Below are 25716 nucleotides of genomic sequence, written 5' to 3' on the forward strand. Positions count from 1 at the left end.
AAATATACTTTTATTAGAATAATAAATTATTAGTTTAATAGTTTGGTTGACAAAAGTTTGATTTCAGTTTCAGGAACTCAAAGGAGCTAAACGTTGAAAACGCAGGCAGCTTCACCAGGGGGAAACAAATCGTTTGCTCTGGGGGAAAGTGCGCCCCCTATCTTTTTGCATTTGGTCAGATGGTGTTTCACCGTTTTAAAACTCGGGACTCCATTTTATTCTTCATTTCTAGAAAATAAATTCTTTACAACACGGTTTAAGGTTCATAAAATACTTTATTCTACGTTTGGAAACACAAAAAGAGCATTTTGAAGTATTTTTATAGCTGTTGAGAGAAGAGTAATAACTGTAATAGACTGGTCAAACCTGGACTGAATTATTGTACATTGATGACAGAGTGTTAAACCTTTATAAAGGTTTGTCGCAAAATATTAGAATATCGTGAAAAAGTTTAATCCTTTTTGACTCATTTCAGAAAGTGGAACCCATAGATTCATTACTCAGTGAAATATTTAAGCCTTTTTTTATTGTAATGTTGATGATTATGGCTTACAGATAATGAAAACACAATTTTTTTTATTTTTGACCTTGAAATTCAGAAATGTCCTTTTTTAAGAAAAGTTAAATTTCCAAGCTTTTTCTAGAAAATTACTATTAATCTCAGAATTTCTGAGTTTTTTGGTGGAAATTGACTCCTTTTTTTTATCTATAATGGCCTCACACACTGTAGCAAGCGCAAGAAACCTGCAGCAAACATGTAAAAATGCTCTAAAACATTAGATTTAAGTTTGTAAAACTAAAATTAATTCCTGCTTTTTCTTGCACTCCGACACAGATAACATTTCCTTAAAGCTAATTTAAAATCTTTTTGATACAAAAAGAGAAGTACATAACTTCAGATTATTTTTAATTGTATAAACTGTACATTTTTGCCCTGAAGGTTGGTCACCAAAACCAATGCAGGGTCTGAAACAATCTGTGCTTTACATGCAAACTGTTAAAGGAGCTGGGCACTTACAACTCTCCATAAATCAGAATATCCTTGAAAAGTTTATAACGAGTTTAAAACTCACTAAAACAGAATTATATATTTTAAGAATGTATTGTTTTGATGACTATGACGTGAAAATGGAAATCTAAGATTCAGTTACTCATAACATTTTGAATACTAAATAAAGCCAATAGAGAACGTTTTTTTAATCCGGAAATGTACCTTTATCAGAGTGAACAGGTACAACATCCTGTTGGAAACTGGAATCAGCATCTCCATAAAGAAAGCGATCAACAGAATGAAGAATGAACTAAAACAAATATAATCCAATCTGACCAAACTCTTTAAAACTTTAGCTCAAAAATGATCGAATATGCTAACAAATGCATGTTTTAGTAGTTTTTACAGATTTTCTATAGATTAATTGTATTGAACTTGCACAACAGAATGACACTAAAAGTAGCCGTTTATATTCTTTACATTTATCAATCCTCTGTTTGCAAAGATTGTCACATTTTGATTTGTTTTAAAATCTAAAACTGGAAATAAAACTGCTTTAAAACGCACAACAAATTTCCTATAATAAATATTTATTTTAAAAATTGAAGTTGTCTTTTTTCAAAACTTTAACATTTGAAGCGCTAAAGCTGTATTTAGCTGGACTGAGAGCAAAATGTGTTTTCGATTGTTAAAGTTGCAGACCTCTGGTGTAGGTCATGACATAAATCCCAAATGTAATATTGAGAAACTGAATTTTGGGTTTTCATTTGCTGTAAGCCCTAAAATAATAAACATGATCTGAGAAAAAACAAAACCAAACTAAAATGTAATTCTGTGTAATGAGATTCCCTTTTTGAAAACTGATTAAACTTTTCAATAATACTCTAATATTGCAAAAGCAGAGGGAATATATGAGAAATTAAACAATTCCAGCTAATTCTTGTTTTTCTAAGTCACTAACCGGCTGACAGAATTACAAGCGCAATTATTTGATTACTAAAATTCCTAAATGAGCAGGCATCCAACAAGGATGCCTGCAACTAATCATCTGCAGAGTTGATCTGCAGATGATTAGACTGGTGGTGTTAAAGGTGACCTATTATGCTTCCTTGAACATGTTAGAATAGATCTATGGGCAATACAAAACATGTTCATTACATTTTTGGACATAATTATTCAGTTTTAGGGCCTCCTGTCACTTTAAATCCAAACAAGCTGCTGCTGGCCTCGCTCCTCAACTCAATGTTTACACGCACTTGAAAATGGCTGCAAACAGACATTATACAACCGTCTTCAAACATTATACAAACATCTTTTCTGGTAAGTCAGTAACAAAACACGTGTATTTTCCAGTAGTCATGTGCTGGAACTTTGACTGGGTCGCTAGGTAACGGGCTGAGCTTGGCTGGAGATACTAGGTAACGGTAGGTTTTGAAACGGTTTTCTAACCGCTAAAAAAGTGTTAACTTCGGCTGCATTCACACTGCAGCCTGGAGTGACCCAATTCCGATTTTTTTTTTTTTTAATATATAATGATAAAATTATATCTGATATTTTCATGGCAGTCTCAACCATATGAACAACAGAGGTCACATTTTTTTCAAATGCAACCTGAAGTCCAGGTCGCATTCATCTGACCTGAACGTCATTGATACTCGACCAACGTAACTATTCTGCGTCCTGATACTGGGAAGAAAAACAACAACCGTGATGGACGATAATGAGGATTAAGTTGTTAATGTGTTGACTCCTGTCGGAAAACAACTTCAAAATCGTAAGCTATGCTCTAACGTTAGCATCCATGTTTTCTTTCGCAAACACTGAGCACTTCTTTATGGCGGTCGGCAAAACACTGCACACGCTCTCTGTGTGACGTTATTGCGCCCTCTACTGTGCATGCGGGACACTTTCTGGTCGTTTGCAGTTTGGAGATCACATACAAGTCGCATTTATTTGGAAGTGTGAACGACCACGCCAAGAAATCCGATTTGACAAAAAATCGGAACTGGGTCACTTTTGGCTGCATTGTGAACGTAGCCTTATTGTCAAACAGCTTGATGTTCTTTTTTTTAATTGCTTGGGTTGTTCTTAGAAGCAGTTGAGATCCAAATGGAGGCATAAAAATGTTAATTTGGCATAAATAGATCCCCGTTAATCTAAAAGTGGGCTTGAAGAGTCAGACTGAAGTTGTCCCGTTTATGTCAGCGGTCGGCCTGTCCCGGCCTGCGCCCTGCCGCCGAAGCGAGTGGAGGGCCACAGCACAGCAGCCTCTCAGCAGGGAGCCGATGTGGTAGGCGGGCACGACTTCCTGCGGCGCCCCCCGGCACAGCCACGCCATGGTGGGAACCACCGGCATCGCCAGAGCCAGAAGGTCTACCAGGAAGTAGCGGCTCCAGTGCGACAACTCAGGGGGACGCCTGTCCTCACTTCCATTTGCTTCGTCCTCGTCAAACTCCAGTACAGTGGCTTCCTGTCTAACAGGAAGTTGCTCTACTCGCTTGGGTTGGTGGGTGTGGGGCCCTGCCAGCACCTTTCTGATATCCTCAGGTTTGTCGGCAGCAGTGGGACGGAGATCTGGAGGCGACAGCAGAGGTAAAGATGTTGACACTGACCGTGGATCCGAAGTGGTGATCTCTGGTTTCCCTGTGGAAATGACGCTCAGCTGTTCGGCGCTGCTCTCCTCACTCAGCCAGGTCATGGTGGGGCTGCAGCCCTGAGACCGGACCTCCGGTTTCTTCTCCGGGACCAGGACTGGTACCGGGACGGCGGCTGGTGCTGCTGCTGCTGCTGAAAGCGGCGGCTCTTCTTGAGGTAAGTGAAGGAACAAGTGATGATGCGGGAGGTAGGCGTGTCCGCCGCACCTGCAGCTGCTGCTGAGGGAGTGGCAGGAGTGGGACGTGGGCAGCACGGAACCGCCGCTGCACAGATGCTCACAGGTGGCCGAGCGGGAGACGGCCGGTCCGGGCCGGAGGTGGTGGGCCTGGTGCGGCAGCTGCTCGGACAGGAGCGCCGCCTCCAGCAGCAGGTGGGTTTGTCCCACGGAGCGAGGCGCCCCACTTGGTTCTGGAGCATTGCGGTCCAGTTGCAGAGCCTCGCTGCTCCGGCGGGTCAAGGTGGAACCGCGGGTCAAGGTGCTGGCGGGGGAACAACCACAGGACCTGGACTTTCCTCCAGGCCGAACTGCCTGCAGCCCTGAGTATGGCTTGCAATCGTGAGGGTCTTGGTCATGGACGCCGATGTTGGATTTGACCGACTCCACCACTTCATGCAGGTGCTGGATCTCCTTACGGGCCTCCTTCAGAGCTAACTGGGCCTCCAGGCGGTGGCACTCCTCCTTTATCCAGTCTTCCTGCATCTTGTTCAGTTGGGTTCTCAACTCTTCTATTTCATAGTCCCTGGAAAATAATAAGAAAATGATTATTACAATGGATGGATGAATGAAAGATGGATGGTTTGATGTACAGAAAATGGAAAAATAGCTTGATTAATGGATGGATGTCTGTATGGGATTAATGGATGGATGTCTGTATGGACTAGTAGACAGATGGACGGACGGACGGATTGATGGATTGATTAATCGACTGGTGCTGCTGCTGCCAACCAACCAACGGGCAGTTGGTTGGACAGATGGGTGGATGGATTGTTGGACAGACAGATGAATAGATGTATTAATGGACTGATGGAAGTAAAGAAGGATGGATTAGTAGATGGATGAATGGCTGGCTGGCTGGATGGTTGGTTGGTTGGTTGGATGGATGGATGGATGGATGGATGGATGGATGGATGGATGGATGGCTGGTGGACCTGTGCTGCAGTCGCTCCACGTTCTCCCTCAGCCGGGCCCTCAGGTGTCTTATGCAGACCTCCTTCTGCTGCAGCGGGGTCAGGTATTGCTCCGGCGCCGGGACTTTGATCCCATGGTTGTTGATGCAGGCCGTGTGCTTCGTCTGGCGCCTGAACCGGCACAAACAGGTGAACACCTCCATTAACACACCAACTCATTAACACACCAACCGAAAACCCTTGTTCTGCTCATGCGGCCGAACAGTAACCCACCTGGGCGTACTGGGATTGGTCCGGGCTGTGGGGCTGCCATCAGAACCCCTCATCCGGCCGGGGTAGGTGTAAGTGCTGGACGTGTCGCTATGGGAACATCCCCTGCTGCCGCCACTTGTTCCAACTGAGCGCCTTAAGGGGAAAATAGACTTTACTCCAAAGCCTTGAAGGTGATTTATTATCCTTCCATAAACAGGTTAGGAAAGGTTTGTAGACGATACAAAACATGTTACAATTTATTAAGAAAATCATCTCAATTATACAATCGCACATCTTTGAATAGCATAAGTGGAGCCTCCTGCACAACCAACAAGAATGCAGAAAGTGGTTTTCTGGATGGTAAGTCGACAACAAAACACTCGTCTTTTCCAGCAGCCATTGTACAATAAAATCAGCTGACCAAACTTGCAGGAGCTCAGCGTGGGTTGCTAGGTAACAGGGCTGGACTTGGCTGGGGTTGCTAGGTAACCGCGCAGTGCTCCTCGATTGCGACTAATACTGCTTTCCAGTTGTATTTGGAACTGGGAAATCCTGATTTCCTAGTTGGAAAAATCATCTGGGACCCCCTCCCAAGTCGGATTTCCCAACTACCTCCAGTTACGACTTGTAAGGTGGGCTTTGCGTTTCAATATGGCTGCTCTTCGCATCAACAGCAATGAGCTGCGATGAAAACACACCTATTGTAAAAGACAAGCAAGAGTCTGTCTAAAATCAGTTTTACATGTATTGCCTGCAGCTACAAACTGAACAAATAACTGGAACACAGCATTAACAATCGGGAGGTGTTTGAAATGGCTCATTTTCCTGACATAGAAAACATTAATTTATTGCCAAAAAAGGGCTGGTTGTTGTTTTTGGGTTTTTTTTTTTTTTTTTCGTTTTTGTCAAGCGCCTGAGTTGTTTTTAGCAGCAGTTGAAACCCAAATGAAAGTATAAAAACCTGTAAAGTAAAAATTTTGCATGTGTTCCCTTTAATGTTACAGCTGAGTGAGACTTGAAACTTTGAAAATTACCTGCGCTGAATGGAGGATGACTTCCGACTCGGAGTGAGAGACATTTGGGATGAAAAAGCAAATCCGAGGTCGTCTGTGCTGTTGCTAACAGGGGACACAAGGAGCCCTCACAGCCAGTCTGTAATAACTGCAGCAGGCAGCAAAATAAGTACATTACATAATCAGAAACAAGCTCAAATCCAGCCAGATGAATCCCAAAAGAGGATGAATTCTGCCTAAATGATCTGCTTTGTGTATATATTCACTGTAACCCAGTGACAACAGTCTGACCCCTTAGGAAAGATATTAGCAGGAAATAAAGCCTTCTTTCTGCGACGACACAATGAGGACCAGTGAGTTCACAGCCTGGGCTGTCCTTCTGCAGCAGAGCTGAAAATAAACATGATTCAACGAACACTGACAGAAGAACAACACGGCAGTCTGATTACTGGAGGTTGGCAGAGACATTTACTTGCTTTTCTTCGTTACTGTTAGAAACAGATGGATCACCGCTACTGCTAACCTTCTCTTGGATTAGGATTTGAGTTATGTAATAAAATTAGGGCTGAACAATATGACTGAAAACAAAAAAAAGTGTTTCATATCCAGGACCAATTATTGAATATTTTTTTGTTTTAAATGTCTGAGGTGACCTTTCCTGTTTAACCACAGCTTTCTCTCCACAGCGGTGCTTTTTTTTAAAAGCAGTTATGAGGCAAAATGGCGGAACCTTAAACTGCTGCTGCGTCAGTTACTCCACAGATCGTTGCTAGGCAACCAAAGAATGAGTGAGTTAGTTGGTCCCACTAACTTATCTGGCTTTGGGAGGTTGAGCAGCTAAAGTCTTTCCTCTGCCTACATTTCCCAGAATGCTGTGCGGTTCTGGATTAGAGTTCAGTGAATTTTCTATATGCTGAATATCCTTCCAGATATATCATCTGTTGATATTAATCATGGGTATATATATTGTTATTGAGTTATTGTCCAGACCCAACTAAAAAGTTTCACTTCATTTAACAAATTTCATCAATTCGCAAACACTTTATTTTTCAACACTTACTATACGAGTGAAAAGAGAGCAGGAAGAAGAAAAAAATCTTGTATAAACCTTTTCTCAATAATTAAAACAAACTTTCATGGACATATGAATTAAATGAGCAATATAATTTGCAAGCAATATATCATTGTCCTAATTATTAACTCAGAAGTGTGAAAGACTATTTTAATTTATTTTGGGCTGGTAGTGCATTTTTTCAACTCTGTTATAGTTTTATTCATTGAAATGCATCTTTGTTTTAAAGTAGTACACAGTTATTTCCATCACTTGCTCTTCAGACAAAGAACTTTTAATTCCTACCTGCAGATTATTTCACTTATAACATGGTAAAACATTTATTATAAGTGCAACTAGTACATTTTCATTAATATTAAGGAATTATTGACTTAGAACAAGCTCCTATATTTTGCTGAAAGTTACTTTTTCCTTTTCCTGTTTCTACCTTAGTAAGATATTTGCTCTCAAAACTTGACAAAAATACTCGGTAAGATTTTGCGTTTTTGCAGTGTGTGAAGTTCACACTGTAAATTTCTCTTAGGCCCGAATGTGTGGCATGGTTGTTTTAATTCATTCTGTTTTTCTGAAAAAGAACATCATACCGACATGATTTGCAGAGATTAATGGAGCAAAGAATGGAAATCTGTCATTTTTTGACCTTAAACTGAAGGTTTTTCAGTGACCCAGTTCAGGTTTAAATCCCCCTGAGGCCCGGCCTGCCATGGTGTCCTTTCAGGCTCAGAAACCCTCAGATGTTCTGGATTAAAATGATTCAGCAGAAAATTCGGCCATTAAACATTATTGGAAATGTTTATGTCAGACAAAAATTATTAACTTTAAGAGATGTTTACTTTTTTCAGAGAGAAGGTGGTTTGGATTTCTCGCTTAATAAATAAAATCATTTGAATATATTATGTTTTTATTTCTTCAGCTTATCTTGTCTATTTTGGATTTTCTTAATGATCTGAAGCAGTTAAGTGCAACGAGCATTGAATTTAGTAACATTCTAAAAAATGTTAATTTAGTTTAATTGGAAGGGACACAATGCACATTAATTCACATTTCTGTAAATACGGCAGAATTAGCCAAAAAGCTTTAAGTCATCTGTTGTCCTTACACAAATTTAGTCAATACAAAACTTAAATCAATACAAACAATAAATACCAAAAACAATGAAACTACAACACAATCATAAAAAATATAAATTAATCCTTCACTTACGCATACTAATTCCAACTAATTACATCTGATTTTATTTAAGGGTGTCAGGAAACAAGAACATTAATTTCAATAGATTTTATGAGAGTAAATATGACTGAATAGAAATGTACAAAACTTCTCAGATCATGTGTTTTTCTAAAGTTTTGTACTACAGTACCATTTTTGTTGTGGAGAAGTTAAAGGTCTCTGAATTATTTTTATTTTTTGCAAAGAACTACAAATGAGGCACAACTTCACTTCTGCTACTTCTACAAAAACATTTATTTTATTGTGAATAACTCAAACAAGCCAGAAATATCGTACATTTATGTAAAACTAAGTACAGCAGAGTGTAAACAATGAACTTAAAGGGAAATTCTTATCTGAAATGAGCACAAAATGTCGCCATTTTCCTCAGAACTTGCCGGATCTCAGCAGAGTTTCATAAACCTGATGAAGAGCCGCGCGGTCTGGAGGAGGAGAGCCTGCTTCTCCTCCCCGTCCTACATCCTCCTTTTCTAGGACGAAGCTCTGCTCTGCTTTGCGCAACAAGTGGCAAAGAGCTGGTGAGAAATACGCAATCACCTTACGTAAGTGAGGAGGAGGATGAAACCAGACCGCTTCAGGTTCAAATGATGCAGCGATTAAAATGTCAGCAGCGAATCCCTCTCGTCTGTCACACGCAGAAAATTATTTTACAGAAATTAAAACGATAAGAAACGAAAACGAAACCAAAAAAAAAAAACAGTCCCCGCACGAGAGAGAGAGTCAAGCAGCCAGAATTTACTTTCCATCTTAGCAAATAAAACGAACCCAGATGAACCCAGACTCAGCAGTGTCCTATATACAGTGGATGGAAAGGTGGAGCTCGGAAGCGGACGGGTTCTACCTGTGCTGGTGAAACAGAACCGGTTCGGCACCGCGGAAGAGCCTCGGTTCCGGCCCGACTTCATGGTCCCCGGCGGCAGCAGGTAGAAGAGGTGCTGGCGGTGCTGATGAGAGTCCATCCTGCAGCCATGAAGCACCGAGACGAAATGAGGCGAGAGCCGCTGCTGCATTGCTGCTTCTTAAAGTGACAGGAGGGACTCATCACGCCTCATCTGGAGACCCGCAACATCCCCGCAAGACACGCGGAGCAGCCGCTCACAACCCAGACCCGATAAAACACTCAGCCTGAAAACACATTAGGAGGGATCTACAAAGTACAATAATATAGTTTTATCGCTTATTTAATTGAGTGAAACGCATATTATATAGATTCATTACACACATACAGTCTACGGCAGCCGAGAGTAGAAAACCATCATTTTTCTCGATGGTTTTCTAGAGATGAATTAACTAACCATTAAGTTAATTCAATAACGACTTAAATCCCTGATTTCTCAAGATAAGGAGTTAAATTCCCACTGGGTTTCCAGAAATGACTTAATTTCTTGGTTTTCTAAACGTAAGGAGTTAATTGGCTTCCTAGAGATGGCGATTTAATTTCCATTATTAACTCCTTAACGATGGTTAATAACGTCATTACTTAACCATTTTCTCACGATAACGACTTAAATTCCTGATGGTTATCTAGAGATAATGACTTAATTTCATATTATCCACAAATACTTTTTCTTGATTTCTCAAGATAATCCTCTTTATTTAGACTCAATTATGGTCCATAAACAGACGAAACAAGAAAAAAAAAAAAAACTTAATTTTATGTTTTCTGGAGATACCGAGTAAATTTTCATTATTAACTCATTATCTCGAGTTAATTTAATGGTTTTCTCGAGTTAAAATTAATTTCTCAATGGTTTTCTTGAGACAATTTAGCTTTCAAATAGTTTTGAGATAATCAATTCCTGTATTTTCTAGATAAATTAATTTCTCCAATGTTTTTCTCAAGATATCGAGTTCATTTCTTGTTTCCACATATATACTTCCCCCCCATTTCTTTCCCCCACAAATCAAGTTTTCGAGTTAAGTTAATCTTGAGAAAACAAACTTTGTTTTCTTGAGGTCATGAGATGAACAGGTTGCATTTAAAGGAAGGAATAAAATTTCACTTGTGATGTGGAGAAAACTATCGGTAAATTAACTCGACTCAGTTTAAGTTCCTGCTTGTGAATTGATTACATTACAGTTAATGTGTTTAGCCTAAAACTACATGTTCTTCCATGTTTTTTTTCCCCAATTCTCATTTGATTTCTGACATAAATCATGTGAACCACTTGCTACAGCCAAACGTGGATAATAAATAGTCTATTAATTTAAACTTAAGCTATTTTTTAGATTCAGTGCGTAAAGAGTAAATATTCCAAGCCCTTATTTCTTATAACTTTGATGATTTTAGCTTACAGAAAATTAAAACTTTGTTGGCACGGACCTAAAAATATTTAAATTACACAACAAACCTGTTATTGTAACCGAGACATCAAACTACACAGGTGTGAGAATTACTTTATATATTTTACATAGTAAGTTTTCACCTGGGTTTTCTCTCTCAGGTTAAATGAATCACACCTGGGATGGAGCTGCTCCGACATGCAGGTGACGTTCGAACAAGACGTGAACCAAACAGGTGGGAAAGTAAAAAACCAGCAGCTGAAATAAGTTACAAAATACGAAGAACGATAAAAAATAAATACTTTCTCTTTCAGAAACAGGCCAACACGAGTTTCATACAATTGAAATGAGCTTGCTGTGACCAAACGGCATCTACTCCAAACAACCAGAACCGCTTCAGGTGTAGTATTCGGGCCCGGGGGCCACAGAGACGTCCAGGTACGGGCCCGGCTGGTGCAGAACCACGATTTGTTGCTTTTTCAGAACCAGCAGGGACAAGAAAGTGGCTGCAGCCTGCGATCGAGTGTTTCCTCTGCAGAGCGACAGCAGGCTGAAGGCGGGATCTCCGGCGGCGTGGCTGTGCTGCACAAACAAAACGCAAACACATCCGTCAGATCAGTTCCGTTTATGTAATAGTAATAGTTTTAGTTTTTGTAATAGTCGTTACATACCTGGGGAAAATAAGACACAGAAATAATTTCTGTGTAGCAAAATCCTCAAAAAAAACAAAAACTGTCAGTTTTGAATAAAATGTGTTAATGCACATTTAACTAGTTACATTTACTTGAGTAACTTTTTTGACAAAACGTACTTTTAGGAGTATTTTTACCACTCTGTACTTTTACGGAGTAAATTTTCAGAAATTTTTACCCATTGAATGAAAACAAACATGTTTTAATCACAGAAACACCTGCAGCTCTTGATAAAGTGTCTTAAGTTTTTTATTGAAAAAAAAAAATTTGAATTTTTCTATTTTCCCTGATTTTGTTATTTTTTATTTAACTTTATATTTTGGTCCATCTGATTACGTCATTTTTAAATATTAAATAATTGATAACTTGATCAGTACTTGAGTAGACTTTTTACCAAATACGTTTTTCCTTGGGTTAAAATATGTTGAGGTAGTGCCGTTTTTACTTCAGTATAATTTTTGGGTATCTCTGTGTAGGGGTGACCAAGGTGTGGCCAGGGGCCAATCGTGGCCCTTTAAATGATTTTATTTGGCCCATAACTACTAATCAAGAAAAATTTGTCAACAAAAAAGAAAATAATTGGATGTTCTTATTTTAATAAGGGAACCTTTTTTATGTTTTGGATCTTTAATGATATTTTATTTTCCCGTCTTTTATTTTTTCACCTGTAGTTTTGTTATTTTTCAGTAGCAGGCCTTTTACCTTCAGGTTGTTCAGAAGCTTCATTGCTCTCCTGGTTATTCTGCTCTCCTCAAAGTCCTGGCTCCCCAGCAGAGACTGCAGGTTGGAAAAGCACCATGTTTTTAATCAGGGATGCTGCGCACATCGTCCAGCCAGCAGGGGGAAAATTAACACCTGCCATCTGTTAGGAGCCGACAGACTAAAGCTTCCCTACCAGCTATTTTCAGACATTTCAGTTATTTAGAGCCGGAGAGGAGGCCAGCAGGAGGAGAAAAGCGACAGGAAGCGTCTGTTTCCTCGTAAGCACCTGGGTGTGGACAGAAGTTGACTGAGTGCGTTGCTCCACGTTAGAGGGATGGACAAACATGGAGTCCTCTGATGGCAGGTCAGAATGAGCGATATCTACGCTGAGTTCATCCTGACAGACACAGATCACAAAGAAGTAAAAAAACAACGACATTCCTCACATTTCAGGAGATACAAGTGAGCTTACATGGAGGACGGCAGAATGTGTCTCCTGATTGTCATTCATGAGGTCAAAGGCCATCAGCTCAGTGTTGTGAGTTACTTCAGTGTTTGCGGATGAATCTCCCAGACTGGCGTTGCCTGTGAAGAGGGAGCTGATGTCTCCCTGAGCTGCAATGAAACCAATCCGAACAAGTAGAAAACAAACAACAAATCTGCTGGAAAAATATTTTATAAAAATGTCTTAAAACATGCAGAGCCCCCTGGTGGTCAATGAGGGATTTGTTTTCCCTTATCACACAAATGTACAACAAATTAGGATCACTGCAGATAAAAAACAAAAAAAGGCAAAAGTTTCCATCAAAAAACTCAGAAATTTTGGGATTAATCTCAGAAACTTTGTAAAAAAAAAAAAAAAAAAAAAAAAAAAGAACCTCAAAATTCCAAGTTTTTTCTCAAAAATGTATGAAGTTGATGTAAAAAATTCTGAGTTTTTATCTTGAAAATTTGACATTGAGCTTTTCTAGAGAATTTCTGATCTCATAATTTCTGAGTTTTTTGCAGAAACTTACTCCTTTTTTCTGTATACATCTTGAATAATGACAGTTTTCTGCTACACTGAGACGTTTTTCCATGTATGTAAACATCTCGTTTGTGAGTTATCTGAAGTTTTATGTTCTTTTCTTTTGGATAAAAGTGAAAAATTGAAAAGCTAAACAGCAAAACTTTCTATTCTTACTCTAAAACATAAACATGACAATATTTCTGAAAGAAGGAAAGAAAGAAAATAAAAATACATTCAAACTATTTGGTCTAATTTTGAGGGTAATCTGACAGTTTTGGTGGGTCTGTTAGTCTGAATGGTTAATAAAAGGCCGTTTTCTCCTGCACCAAAACATTTTACATAAACAAACGACTTACAGAGTTAGGAATAGATAAACACGTTTTCACTTTTTGGCTCTTTATCTGGCAGGTTACTTCACTTATAACACAACATTTTACATTTTTCCCATGTTATAAGTGAAATAATCTCCCAGTGCAACTAGCACTTTTTCATCAATATTCAAGAATTATTGACTTAAAACAAAATCTTATATCTTGCTGAGAAGAAACTTGAGAGTTTTATATTATTTTGTCTTATTTGCTCTGGAAACTAGACAACAGATTCTGTGTTTCTGCAGCGGGTCGCAATAAGAAAATGCATTTAAGGCTTTTATGCATCTTCATCAGGTGTTTCAGTGACTGTCTTCGCATTTGCACATTACCACATTAAGCATGATTCATGTAATTGTACCTTTTTGTTTCTCTTGCCGCATCTGTTCAACCTCTTCTTCTACGCTGTAAAATTTCACCTGGAAAACACTTTTGGCAAAGACCTGCGAAGGCAACATCTGTTTACATACAGGCATCAGGTATTAATACGGTAAAAGACTAAACATGCTGTGAGTTTTACCTCTTTAATGAGTGGATTGACCAGAGTGGAGCAGGGTTTGGAGAAGAGTTTGTCGGCTCCGCCGCTCTCCTTCCAGAGCATGAGCTGCACCGTCGGCGGGGCCATGTCCAGCGGAGCGACCAGATCCGAATAATCCGAGATCTGCTCCCTGATGACGTCGTTGCTCAGCTCCTTCATCTGGTCGACCACCAGCTTGCGTTTCCTCTTACCCAGCTTTCTCTCAGAGTTTGCTTAAATAAAAAACAATAATTTTTTTTAAAAATCAAAAAGGCTGCATGACTTCTCAGTCCCTCCAGGAGGTTACGATGTTTTTATGTGGTAGTTGTGAATTAAAATTTCTGATTTTGTAGCACCTCTCTCAAAAAGTTGAGTTTTTTAAAGCTTTATTTTTACAAAACAGTTCAAATTGCTGCACTTCAGTATCCAAAAAAGGATTTTAACATAATTAATATTTTAAGTCCACATAACATTACCAAGTAGCTTCTTGAAACATCAGTGTCAATACAATAAAATCACATCCTGAGGAACTGCCAAAAGAAGAATTTGATATCGGTCATTAAAATTAACATTAACTGGATAAACAGTAGAAGTCGGTCCAATAGAACTGGGCTTTGAAATATGTAAAGAAATATCAAAGTTTAGAAAGTTTTTTTTCCCTTTATTCTCAATAATTATTTGTTTAGCATAAATGCTGCCTCATTCCTTCTGAATTTAGTTGGCCAAGATGAGCATTTATTTTATAATAATTTAAATATAGATTAGATATTTAAAATAAAAAAAATTATACTTTGATTTAAAACATTTACTAGATTTCTTTATTTTTGCCATTTTCTCCTCATCTTCCCTGAAGTTTTCAGTGGCCCTGTAGCGCCTCCTGGTGGCCGTCCCTTTGAAAACACTGCTATAGAGCATATTAAAATGTTTTTTTGAAAAAAAAAAAAATCTATTTTTACAGTTTAACATAAACCTGCAAGTCTGGTTTTCAAGAGACACCATGAAACAGGAAGTTAGAAGGGCAAAGCGGATTGGTCAAAGTTCAGCCGAGTTGCAGTGATTGGTCAGAAATCAAAGAAAATGTTTAAGTTATTAGTGAGCAAAAGTTGCGATGACTGGTGAAAATTATAAGTCCACAATAAATGACTGAATTTGTATTAATAGTTGCGATTGTGACGTCTGTCACAATCACAAATATTGCTGGGCAATAAATCATCCCAGAAGTTATTGCGATAAACGATAATATTGTTACTTTGGGACATTTTTAAGTGATAAAATGATAATGGCAACAACACATTCTGGAAAAATCACTAAACTTTACATTCTGATGAATATTTAACACTGGGACTGGGAGATGTTTTAAATATCCAAAATAAAACAGGAAAAACAAAATGAATTATGAAATCTGTGTAAACTAAATTGTAATTTTAAAAAAGGGCAATTTGAGACCAAAGTATCAGACTGAAGAGTTTTATCATCCAGCTTTAGAGAGAAAAGAGAAAAACAATAAAACAAATAGAAATTACTGAGTTTGTTTCATAATTGATTTATTGCGACAGACCCAGTCATCGCAACAACTCAGCTGATTCCTTACTGATCACTGGGAAATGGAGGATCCCAGTTTGAGGCGTTTGCTTACGCGTGATGGGAACGGGTTCTAAAGCGAAAGCGTCCCCATCGTTGGTCAGCAGAGTGGTTTCAGTTACCGTCTCCTCAGGAAAGCCGAGGTCAACATCTGGAAAACACCAGGAGAAACACGACCATCACACACATAAAAACCCACAGAGTTTGTTCCAGACACAAAAGTGCTGTTTTATAAAACATCGTCACCCATGTGAGGTTCATCATCCTGGACTGAAGAACCTTCTTTATTTTCACTTTGCAGCTCTTCCTGGATGAAACTCTGGGTTTCAGTCTGATCGATGGGGTTTGTCAGGAAGTCTGAAGGGAAACCAAGAAGCAGCAGATCCCTTTAATCTATGACAAACTGTTGCCTTTAATGGAAATAAACATTAAAGCTGCAGTAACTTTTATAAAAAAGAAATAGTTATTTACATATTTGTTTAAACTGTCACACACAGCTCTGTAAAAAAATTAAGAGACCATGACCACTGAAAATGGCGGATAAATGGTTTTCCTGTAATCACAAGTTGTTTCTGCGGCATTAGCACATTTAGCAGCATGTATATGAGAATGATTGACAGCAATAACACCCTCTGATTGGTTGTTCTTAGTCAGTGTGTTTCTCAATAGTAGCTCAGAGAGACGGTGGAGGAGATTGGTGTTTTCACAGATTATCTGCCTAATTACAAACTGTCAGGACATGGTGACAAATTGAACAAATATATATAAAAAATAATTTTATAAACGTTACACACTGCAGCTTTAGCAAAACAAAGGAAAGAGTTGAAAAAATGCTTTGCTATTTAAAATAGTTCACCAATTCATTAGACTTAAGAACAAAAAGGAGCGTAATTAATTCGACCTACCAAGTATGTCGAATTCGTTCTCCTCATCGCCAAATCCGTCTCTATGTGCTGAAAAGTCGTCAAAGCTTTGGTCCAGCAGTGTATTTGCTTGGCTCTGTAACTCATCTCCTACATGTCAGAAGGAGCGAAAAGAGACAAAGACTAAACGAGAAGCAGCTTTGTCCTAGGTAATGTGGTGTCAAAACAAATGGATACTGCCTGATTAACAGAAACTAAAATGATAAAACTACTATAAACATCAAACTCTGGAGGAGGATGAAAACAATCGTTCTCTCACCGATGTCTTGAAAGTTCAAAAACTGATGTCCGAAATCCTCTTTCAGAGTGATGTCCTCTGAGCGACACTGGTTCAGGGACACATGGTCCACATCGATGTCACTTAGACGATCAAAAATGAAGGAGAACACTTGCTAATTAATCATCTGAAATCGTGTCCATGGGGATTAGAAACATTTCCAGGAGAATTGGAGAACATGTTGGAAGTGAGTGTTTGTGGAGCCTGAGCTGTCACCTGGGCAGCGGCAGCGGCGTGTCAAAGGCGGTGAAATCTTCAACCAGAGTGATCGCCTTCACCGTCGCCTCAAGCCCTTCCACAGGCATATCAGTCTGACCTGGAATATTGACATAAAAATTAATGCAACATCGATGCATTAATCGATTAATCGATTAACGCATTACTTAATTATTTCAATTAAAAGCAGTATTGAAACATAATTTTTTTTACATGTTTATAATTCAGCAAGAATAAAACAATCACAAAAATAGGACTTACTTATTAATTTTTTTAAATTATAGCCTGCACACATTATGAGTTTACAAATGAATGATAAACTAAGAGCCCACTGCACTGAACCCCATTGAAAACCTCCTGGTTATTTCACCAAATCTTGATTTCTGAACTCTTCCTGAGTTAAAACATTAGTGTTGTTGTTTCTAAATGAATATGAACTTGATTTCTTTGCTTTATTTGAGGTCTGAAAGCTCTGCATCTTTTTCCTTATTTTGACCATTTCTCGTTTTCTGTAAATAAAAACTAAATCTTTGCTTGGTATAACCAAAAAGTTCTATAACCAATTTTTAGCAAATAAAAACAAATATGATATAACAGCAATGGTAAGGGTTTAGCTCCAAACACCATAATAAAATACACGCTGCATGTAGGTAAATAAGATAAGACATAAATATATAAAGCAGTAAGAAACACTACTTTGAAAAATAGTGTTTCATAATAAACCTTGTTTAAACATTACAAGGCTTACCATTTCTAAATTTTTCTTTATATGAAGTTTTTAGAGGCGTTTTTTGTGTGTGGAGTTTTAAAATAAAAACTTGAAAAAGAACAGGTTGATTTCATGGTCATTTTGTCCAAGTTATGGTGGAAATTCAGATTGTTAGCTTAGAAAATGGGTCAAAAAAGATAAGTCTGAAAATCTCCCCAAAATCTTTATACATTATTTTGTGTCTTCCATGCTAACCCTGAGCTGTAAAAATTAAATACTATTTTACTTTTTCAGATTGCATAGAAACTCTTACAATTTCTTGGAACTTCTAAAATATTATAATCAACTTTTTAAAATGTATTACTATAAATTAAAAAAATGAAACGAAGAAAATATGCTAAACAGTAAAAGTAATTGTTACCTGGCCTGAATGCCATTTTAATTTTGACCAGGGCATCACTGCAGTCTGCAAGGAGATACTTTGTCTTCCTGGAGTAGATTCTGACCACGCCAAGAAGAAGATGACCAGAAGTCCTCAAACCAATTTTCATCTAGAAGAAAATCAGATTCACATTTTTAAAATCAGCTGTTTAAGATTCTGCAAGTTAACTGGGTTTAACAAATGGATATATTTCATTCTAAAAGGTGTAGATATGTATTTTTAGGACGTAAGTGGTACTTTAGGGGAAAGGATGTCTCTGATGGATGTTTCCAAGTTGCATTCAAACACATGGGCCTTGGTAAGCTTCTTCTCCCAGTGCGCTGCCAGCCAAATTTTGGCTAAAGGACCTCTTTTGGACGTGAACATTTGCGTGAAGAACATCATTGTGAAAGGATTAATATGACCTGGTATAGAAAAACAAAGAAATGTCAAGCTAGCTTTGATCATGTTTATAAACTTTACAGCAACAACACTGTGTATCGTTTATGCTAGGTCAGGTTAAAGTCAGCTAACGTTAGCTGTCACTGCGTCGTGAGCTAAAATTCGGCAGCTATGGGTTAAGTTTTATGGGTAAAGACATGACATCGGCATAAATTTAATGTTTCATCATTTAGAAATGAAATGTAAACGTTGTAAGGGAGATAATAGTGCCGATATCACGAGCACGACTTACCTTTAGCTCAAGCGAAAACGAATTTTGACAACCATTAGTGAACGTCAGCACAAGACGTATTTAGTTGCTAAGCAACTATCACTTCCGTTTCAGAAAACGAACTATGTCGAGTTATTTTAAAATCTGTAACTCTTTTATTTAACTCTTTTATTGCTCGAAGAAAGACAACGATCAGTGTAGATACCTATTATATTAACAAGGCAAATAAATTACGAATAAATAGATAAATAAAATGATCAGCGTCAACGTTTCCCTCGCGTCAACGCGTCCTTCGAGTAGAAGGAAGCTTGGAAGATTTGAGTGATATTTGAGATTTTTCGGCTTGATTCGACTGTAAGACACTTCTCTGTATCTACATCTTCCCCGTAACTCTTACATAAGAAACGGTTATGTTGATTTTGCATCTGTTGGTTATTGCGCAAGACAAAAATAGCCAAATGCCTGTATGCCGATCAGAACAAAGATGGCGGACTTCCGAGTCGCAAGAGTTAACACTGTAGTCTACAAAACATACAAAACATCTTCAAAGCAGCAGTAAGTATTTATTCTTTTCAGAAAGAAACGTTATGAAAAAAGATTATTTGATAGGTCCTGTTAAACTATTAGAGCTTAGCAGCTCTTTTTATTTTTGGTAATATAGTTTAAAGTACAAGGTTACATTCACAAAAAATAAATGCATGTTAAGTCCATTTTGGAAGAAGAAGGAAAGATTCTAGCTTTTCTTTACAGTAGATATAAATCCTAGTTTCTGCCTAGAATTTATTTGAATGTATTGGCTTTTGCTAATCATTTTCTTTGTAGACACTAAAACTTTTTCTCAATATGCTAAGATCTTGGGAGTTCCTTGGCAATTGCTACCCAATTACAATGTTAGAATTTGAAAATGTTTTTATTAATTAGGCGAACTTTTCAAATGGATAGATTTTTGCAATACATAAAAGTAATCTCCATGCCCAATAAACTAACAAAATGTCAACTTTCACTAAATTGAAGCCTTAAAACTTGAATACGTAGACCAATCCAGTCTGTTTGTAGAAAACAAGTTTATGGAAAAACAAGACGTTTGGTGGATGTCTTCTCAAAGCAAAAATATCACATTTGCTGTAAGTGTGATCGTTTCTGTTTGTTTTCACTAGAGGGCGCCCTAGCTCCAAAAACCACCCAAAAAAACTTTAAGCAGATTCTTGTGCAAACTGGTAAGACTCTAGGTTTCCTTTGCAGTAGATTATTAATTTACTGCTATATATCTGATCAACTTGTCAGCTGTAATTATTAGTTACAGATGACTAATAATCATGTGTAATAGATGATTGGTTACACATGATTATTGTTGATAATTATTATCGACAATAATTATTTCATCTTTATTGTCGATAAAAATTTTAATATTCATTATCCATTCAGTAAGATTTTGTGGGGCGGGGGGGTTTCTAGTGGAGTTTGCAAGATAATATTTACAGGAAGTTTTAAATTGGTTTTGTCACCTCATGTTCTCCAAATAAATGGAGGCACTAATCAGAATTTTATTCAGGATTTAGAGAAAACAAAAAATATTCAACTTAATGTTTACCAACAGTTAATTTATTATGATTCTTAATTGTTTCTGCTGCCTCTAGAAATCGTATAATCCTGGAGAATAACTCACTGAAGGTTTTCAGCTGAACATTGAACTATAATATGTACAGTTGCATTGATTTACTCCAGGAATCGCAGAACAGCTGTAAAACAATTGAACTTGTGTAAAAAAAAAAGAAAGAAAAATAAAGCCTTTTAAATTTTCTCCATCAGGATTTAAAATTGACCTCTCATAACTTTGGGGCAATTGAAGTAAATTTTAGTTGACTCTGAAATATCAATTTCCTTGGCTTCTGTAACTGGCCTAATGTTTGATTCTATGTGATACTTTTCATAAAATGTGAAACAGCTGTTTTTCCTAGTTAAAAAGGGAATAAATACATACATTAGTGTGAAATTACAACGTGTTGTAGCCTAAATCAAACTGTTTTGTTTTACTTTTAACTCTAACACTAAGTGTAAAAAGCAAACAAAGCACTCTGCAATAAATATTTGTATTTTAAAATTTGTTCTAGGTTGTTCAATTGTTTCTTGTTAATGACTTTTAGTGACAATTCAGTGCATCATAATAATTGTTTCAATTGTGATTATTGCAGAAACCTGGGGGAAATAGAAAAGGACTTCTCAGAGAAGAGGTAAAGTCAAACAGCCCAGAACACAAAACACATTATTTTCCCTTCCCCTCTTCTGCTCTGTTTCCTTTCTTTTCTTTTTTCACTCTTACAGATACACACACATTTAGTATTTACTGTTTTCCTTCAAGGCAGCAATCCTGGGCTAAGAATTAAACACAGCAAAATGAATTTCTGCTGTTCACTTGATGCCTGGGGTGGCGCAGCTGCACAGTAGCACTTGGTGCGTCAAGTCATGGTGTGGATTCACTTCCAGAGAGCGCTTCAGGGAAACTCAGGGGAAACGAGTTTATGTGAGAGAATGAGACTTTAAAGAGGAAGGACGGATGTAAACTCATCACTGATTCTGACTGAAGTGAGCCTCCAACTCCAGCTCTGTCAGGATTCACCGCAGAAAATGAGATTTTATTTTTAAGGAGCACATTTTCAGCGACAGTGAAATTCATCACTCTTTACATGATTAAAGGGGAGATTAAATGAGAAATATGGGAAAACTTTACATTGTAGTGGCAAAGCAAAGGAAAGAGATGAAAAGCAGACAACAGTTTATGATGTTCCAGTTAATAGAAAGCAACTCTAAATAAATTGGATTTTTAGCCTTGGTTTAAAACGGGGGTCTGCAACCTGCGGCTCTTTGGACCTACCACAACGGCTGAAAATTATATGTTTAAAAAAAGTAATATTAAGTATAGATTTAAAAACAAATGCAGCGTTTAGCAATTTTACAGTTTTTTTTCTTTGAATAGTTTAATTGAATTTCCACAACAGAATGACATTAAAGATATTAACAATTTTATATCTAATTTTTTTGTCATTAGGTTGAAAACAATTCACTTTTTTCTTTTGCCAGTATTAGCATCGGTGTCTCTTTTTAAAATTAAGTTTTTCTGTATATAAAGCTGAAAAATGGAACTAAAATAGTTGTTTTTTAAAAATTGAAAAATGGCTTTTATTATGTAACATTCGTGGCTCCAAATGAGTTTTATTTAGCTGCACTGGGGCTAAGAACGGCTTTTAAAGGTCGCAGAGCCCTGGTTTAAAGGAACTCAGTGTTTCAGCATTTTTGAGGTTTTCTGGAAGTTGGTTCCAGTTAGAGGAGCATAAAAACTGAATGCTCCATGTTTGGTTTTGGTTCTGGTTCTGTGGATGTAGAGTGGACCAGTACCAGAACAGATCTCTTATTTATTTTGGTGCTAAGCTGTTTGGTGATTATAAACTAATAAAAGTATTTTAAAGTCTCTGAGCTACAGGGAGTCGGTTTTAAGGAGGTTTTGTTTTCTATTTTCCCGGTTTTGGTGAGGAAGCAAGCAGCGTCTTTAAATAAATGAAGTGGATATAAATTAGAATTGGGCAGATGATCCAAAAATGTTAATTATATCGATACCAAACTGATATCAGTATCAGATCAATACTAACGTGATAAGATTAACACTTTCGTTTCAGACTCCTTTTTGACAGTTTATTTTGGTTTTGTATTCTAGTTTCTCAACTTTGCCAGAAAAAATATTTTGCTTTGATTTTTTTCTCAGATTATGTATTTTTTGCACTTTGTTTATTTGGAAAACAACAAACACATTTAGTTGGCTGTTGTTTCTGAATTTAAAAGAAAAACCACAAAAACACCTGAATGTTAGAAGTTTGATGATACATCGTTGGTATTGGATCGATACCAACATATGCAATACCTTTAATATGAATTATATTCCATGACATTTAGATAAACTCTTTGCCAATAAAATATTTTAAAGGAATTACGCAATAGATTCAGAAATGAAAATCTAAGGTAAATCTTACCTTAGATTTAGGTAAGAAAATAACTTTCCAGTGGCCACATCAGTTCTTTTTCTTCAAATTATTTTTTTTTATATCTAAAATTCATATTTTTTCCTCCATAATAAGCAGCTTTATATCAAAGTTTATCCTTTATGACGGTTTGTTTTCGCTGCCTGCTGTGGAGTTTGCATTTTTATCTTATTCCTGCTCAAAGCCAGCAGAAGAAAATTCTGCTTCAGGAAATAAATAACAGCAATTCATATTTATGGCTGATGTTTGTGAGATTCTGCATCCGTTTATGGACCGCCTCATGTTTTATTTCTTTTAAACCAGCTCACCTTATCTTCATAGGACCGGGCTTTCCAGTGTAGCTTTGGCTCGCTCTGTTAAAAACCTGTTTCAAACTAACATGATAACAATGAAACAAAACATTTCCACTGTTTTAAAATGAAGGTTTTTATATCTGTGCCTCCCATCATAAACCGGATTAGTGTTTCAAATGAAATTTATGCTTAAACGTCTCAAAAACCTCTCAGCAAAATACGTCTAAAGTTACATTAGTGAATACTGAACAGTATTTATTTAAGTAATTCAGTTGAAAAAGTGAGATAATGCAGATTATTTGCTCACATAATCAAATGCTTCAAGTGTCTATTTCTTTCCATATTGATTGTTACGTTTTGCAGACAATAAAACCCCAGTTGTTAGTTTTCCGAGAATTAATCTTTTTATGTAAGGCCAATAAAAAAGGGCTTTTAAAGCAGAAATTGTGTTAAATTCAACAAAAAAGAAGAGAAAACTACTGACTTTATAGTCGTTCAGCAGACAGTAACTGTTCCCCTCACCAAAGAGGCCAAACAAGGTCAAAAGAAATGTCACAAAGTGGATCGGTGTATCTTTATATAAAACATAATTTCACTTTTTGAGCAGAATTACTGAAATAAATATGCTTTTTGTTGATATTTCATTAAATGTAAGCAGATTTGTATTTTCAGGTTCTAACATTAAAAATTAGTCAAAGTCAATCTCTTCTCTCCTAAAGTTCATCCTCCTCCTGGTGGCTCTTTATGTCTCTCCCTTTTTTAATATTGTTTAGAATAAAATAGCTGCGGCTGCACAGTGGTGCAGTTGGTAGAGCTGTTGCCTTGCAGCAAGAAGGTTCTGGGTTCGATTCCCGGCCCCAGTCTTTCTGCATGGAGTTTCTATGTTCTCCCTGTGCATGCGTGGGTTTTCTCCAGGTACTCTGGTTTCCCCCCTCAGTGCAAAGACATGACTGTCATGTTAATTGGCCTCTCCACATTGTCCCTGGGTGTGAGAGTGTGTGTGCATGGTTGTGTGTCGCTGTGTTGCCCTGCGATAGACTGGCGCCCTGTCCTGGATGTACCCTGCCTCTCGCCTGGAACGTTAGCTGGAGATAGGCACCAGCAACCCTCCCGACCCCACTAAGGGACAAGGGTGTTAGAAAATGGATGGATGGATGGATAAAATAGCTGCCTCCTGTTTTGTTGACTCTCTCCTTTGAAGAAAAAGTAGATTGCTGAATGAACTTGAAGACGCTGGACTCTCCAGATAATGAACAGCTTCCTAAGCAACATGAAGTCACAGAGGTTTCAAATATTGATTTACTTTCACAAAAGAACCGAGAACCTGAGAAATATTAATGCTTTTTCTATATATTTTCTATAGTATTTCTAAATCAAGTATTGATTTAGAAATACTACATTTAGAAGAAAATGTGTTTATTTTGAATCCATCCTAATGAAAGACTTTCCTTAATTTAGGAGAAATAAGAGAACACCAATCCGGAAGTTTGTTATGTCTTACAAGATTCTTTTTTTTTTATTAGTCAATAATAGCATTACTTATGCTCATGTTTACATACACAGGAAGCCAGACAGCAGTGAAAAAAGAAAGAAAATTGATTTAAGTGTGTTTCTAATTTCTAGGAAAGCAGATTTTGGGAGCAGCATGCAGGACGCAGATATGATCATTTTCTCGTTTATTTCAGTATAAGGCTTTTATTCACATTAATTGCCAGGAAAGATGAGCAGGACGACAATAAAAGGAGCTGCAGTGGAATCTGCTTTACATGATAAGTGGCCCTGATGTGCAAGGATTAAATAAAAACATTTAAGCAATTATTAAAGTAAATCTGTCTTTGTCAGCTTGTAAACTACTTTGGAAATCCAGATTTAAAAAAAACAAAACAAAAGTATTTCCTTCTTTTTGCAATGACATAAAAGTCTAAATTATGTCTGGTTATCATGTTCTAGTTGTGTGTAAAATCTAACACAAATCTACTTTTTTATTCACATAGTTTGAACGCAGTGAGCCTGAAAGTAGAGAAAACACACATTAACCAAAGATCGGAATGATCAGATTTCCTCTAAATGGGTCGGATCAGTTATTAGCTGCGTTTCCATTACAAATATGCACAAAACTCTGTTGATATTCCAGATGTCGAATTTCACAATTGGTGTGTTTCCATTGAAAAAGAAATGCAATTAAAATCATGCGTGAATAAGTTTGTTCAGGTGATAAGTCATTAAAAACACAATTCGCCATCATCCTTCTACCACTTCCTGTCGTCATCTTTGTCTTTTCCATCAGTAGCTTTCCAACACGTGATGCAAAAAAAGTTTTTCCGCTGGAGTTTTGTGCAAAATACACAAAAAATGATTTCATCCTCCTAAAGTGGGAGTTCTTTATATTAAGCAAATTTATTTTGTAATTCCAATTTGCACAGTTCTATGGTCAGTGGAAACGCAGATGTTGAAAGATTAAAATGCTTGTTTTATGTATTTAACTGCATCAGAACTAAAACACTCACTTACTGACAGATTCACTCACTACATTTGATTCTCTTTTATGTGTTCAGGTCCTTATTCTCCCATCACACTACTCTGTTTCTATCTTTGGTTTAAATGCCACAGGAACGTAACGCCACTGCACCATCGTCGTTGACATAGTTTGATCATTAACTAACTGAAGCTGCCACAGATT

General features: G+C 37.3%; 2 protein-coding genes and 1 long non-coding RNA gene across 5 annotated transcripts in view; 1 reads left to right on the forward strand and 2 right to left on the reverse strand.

Annotated features, from left to right (window-relative positions):
* Positions 1–255: 255 nt before the first annotated feature.
* Positions 256–9304, reverse strand: snpha (syntaphilin a). 2 transcript variants are annotated; one of them, XM_008414377.3, is made up of 5 exons: positions 9183–9304; positions 6061–6187; positions 5048–5179; positions 4796–4945; positions 256–4386 (listed from the first exon to the last, which is right to left on the reverse strand). In XM_008414377.3, exons 2-5 carry the CDS (start codon positions 6102–6104, stop codon positions 3168–3170), a joined length of 1545 nt encoding a protein of 514 aa, XP_008412599.1. In that variant the 5' UTR covers positions 6105–6187; positions 9183–9304; the 3' UTR covers positions 256–3167. The 2 variants fall into 2 exon arrangements, with proteins under 2 accessions (XP_008412599.1, XP_081465329.1); XM_081609203.1 differs by lacking the exon at positions 9183–9304 and having other exon boundaries at positions 6061–6607.
* Positions 9305–10726: 1422 nt separating this feature from the next.
* On the reverse strand, positions 10727–18870 carry rad21l1 (RAD21 cohesin complex component like 1). Its single transcript, XM_008414378.3, has 14 exons — positions 18734–18870; positions 18298–18464; positions 18040–18169; positions 16910–17009; positions 16676–16776; positions 16399–16506; positions 15740–15850; positions 15549–15644; positions 13916–14145; positions 13757–13838; positions 12491–12633; positions 12305–12415; positions 12019–12093; positions 10727–11206 (listed from the first exon to the last, which is right to left on the reverse strand). The coding sequence occupies exons 2-14, from the start codon at positions 18442–18444 to the stop codon at positions 11021–11023; spliced, it is 1620 nt and encodes a 539-aa protein (XP_008412600.1). The 5' UTR covers positions 18445–18464; positions 18734–18870; the 3' UTR covers positions 10727–11020.
* A 305-nt stretch (positions 18871–19175) lies between these two features.
* LOC108166445 (uncharacterized) overlaps positions 19176–25716 on the forward strand; it is a 38990-nt gene continuing 32449 nt past the window's right edge. The window contains exons 1-3 of one of the 2 annotated variants that reach the window (XR_014088269.1): positions 19176–19267; positions 20905–20943; positions 21072–22158. This is a non-coding gene — a long non-coding RNA (uncharacterized LOC108166445). Of the gene's footprint in view, positions 19268–20904; positions 20944–21071; positions 22159–25716 lie in introns of those variants that run through there. The other variant, XR_014088270.1, reaches the window with a different exon arrangement.

The sequence above is a fragment of the Poecilia reticulata genome, chromosome 7 (genome assembly GCF_904066995.2).
Source record: "Poecilia reticulata chromosome 7, P_reticulata-male-v2, whole genome shotgun sequence".
Taxonomy (NCBI): Eukaryota; Metazoa; Chordata; class Actinopteri; order Cyprinodontiformes; family Poeciliidae; genus Poecilia; species Poecilia reticulata.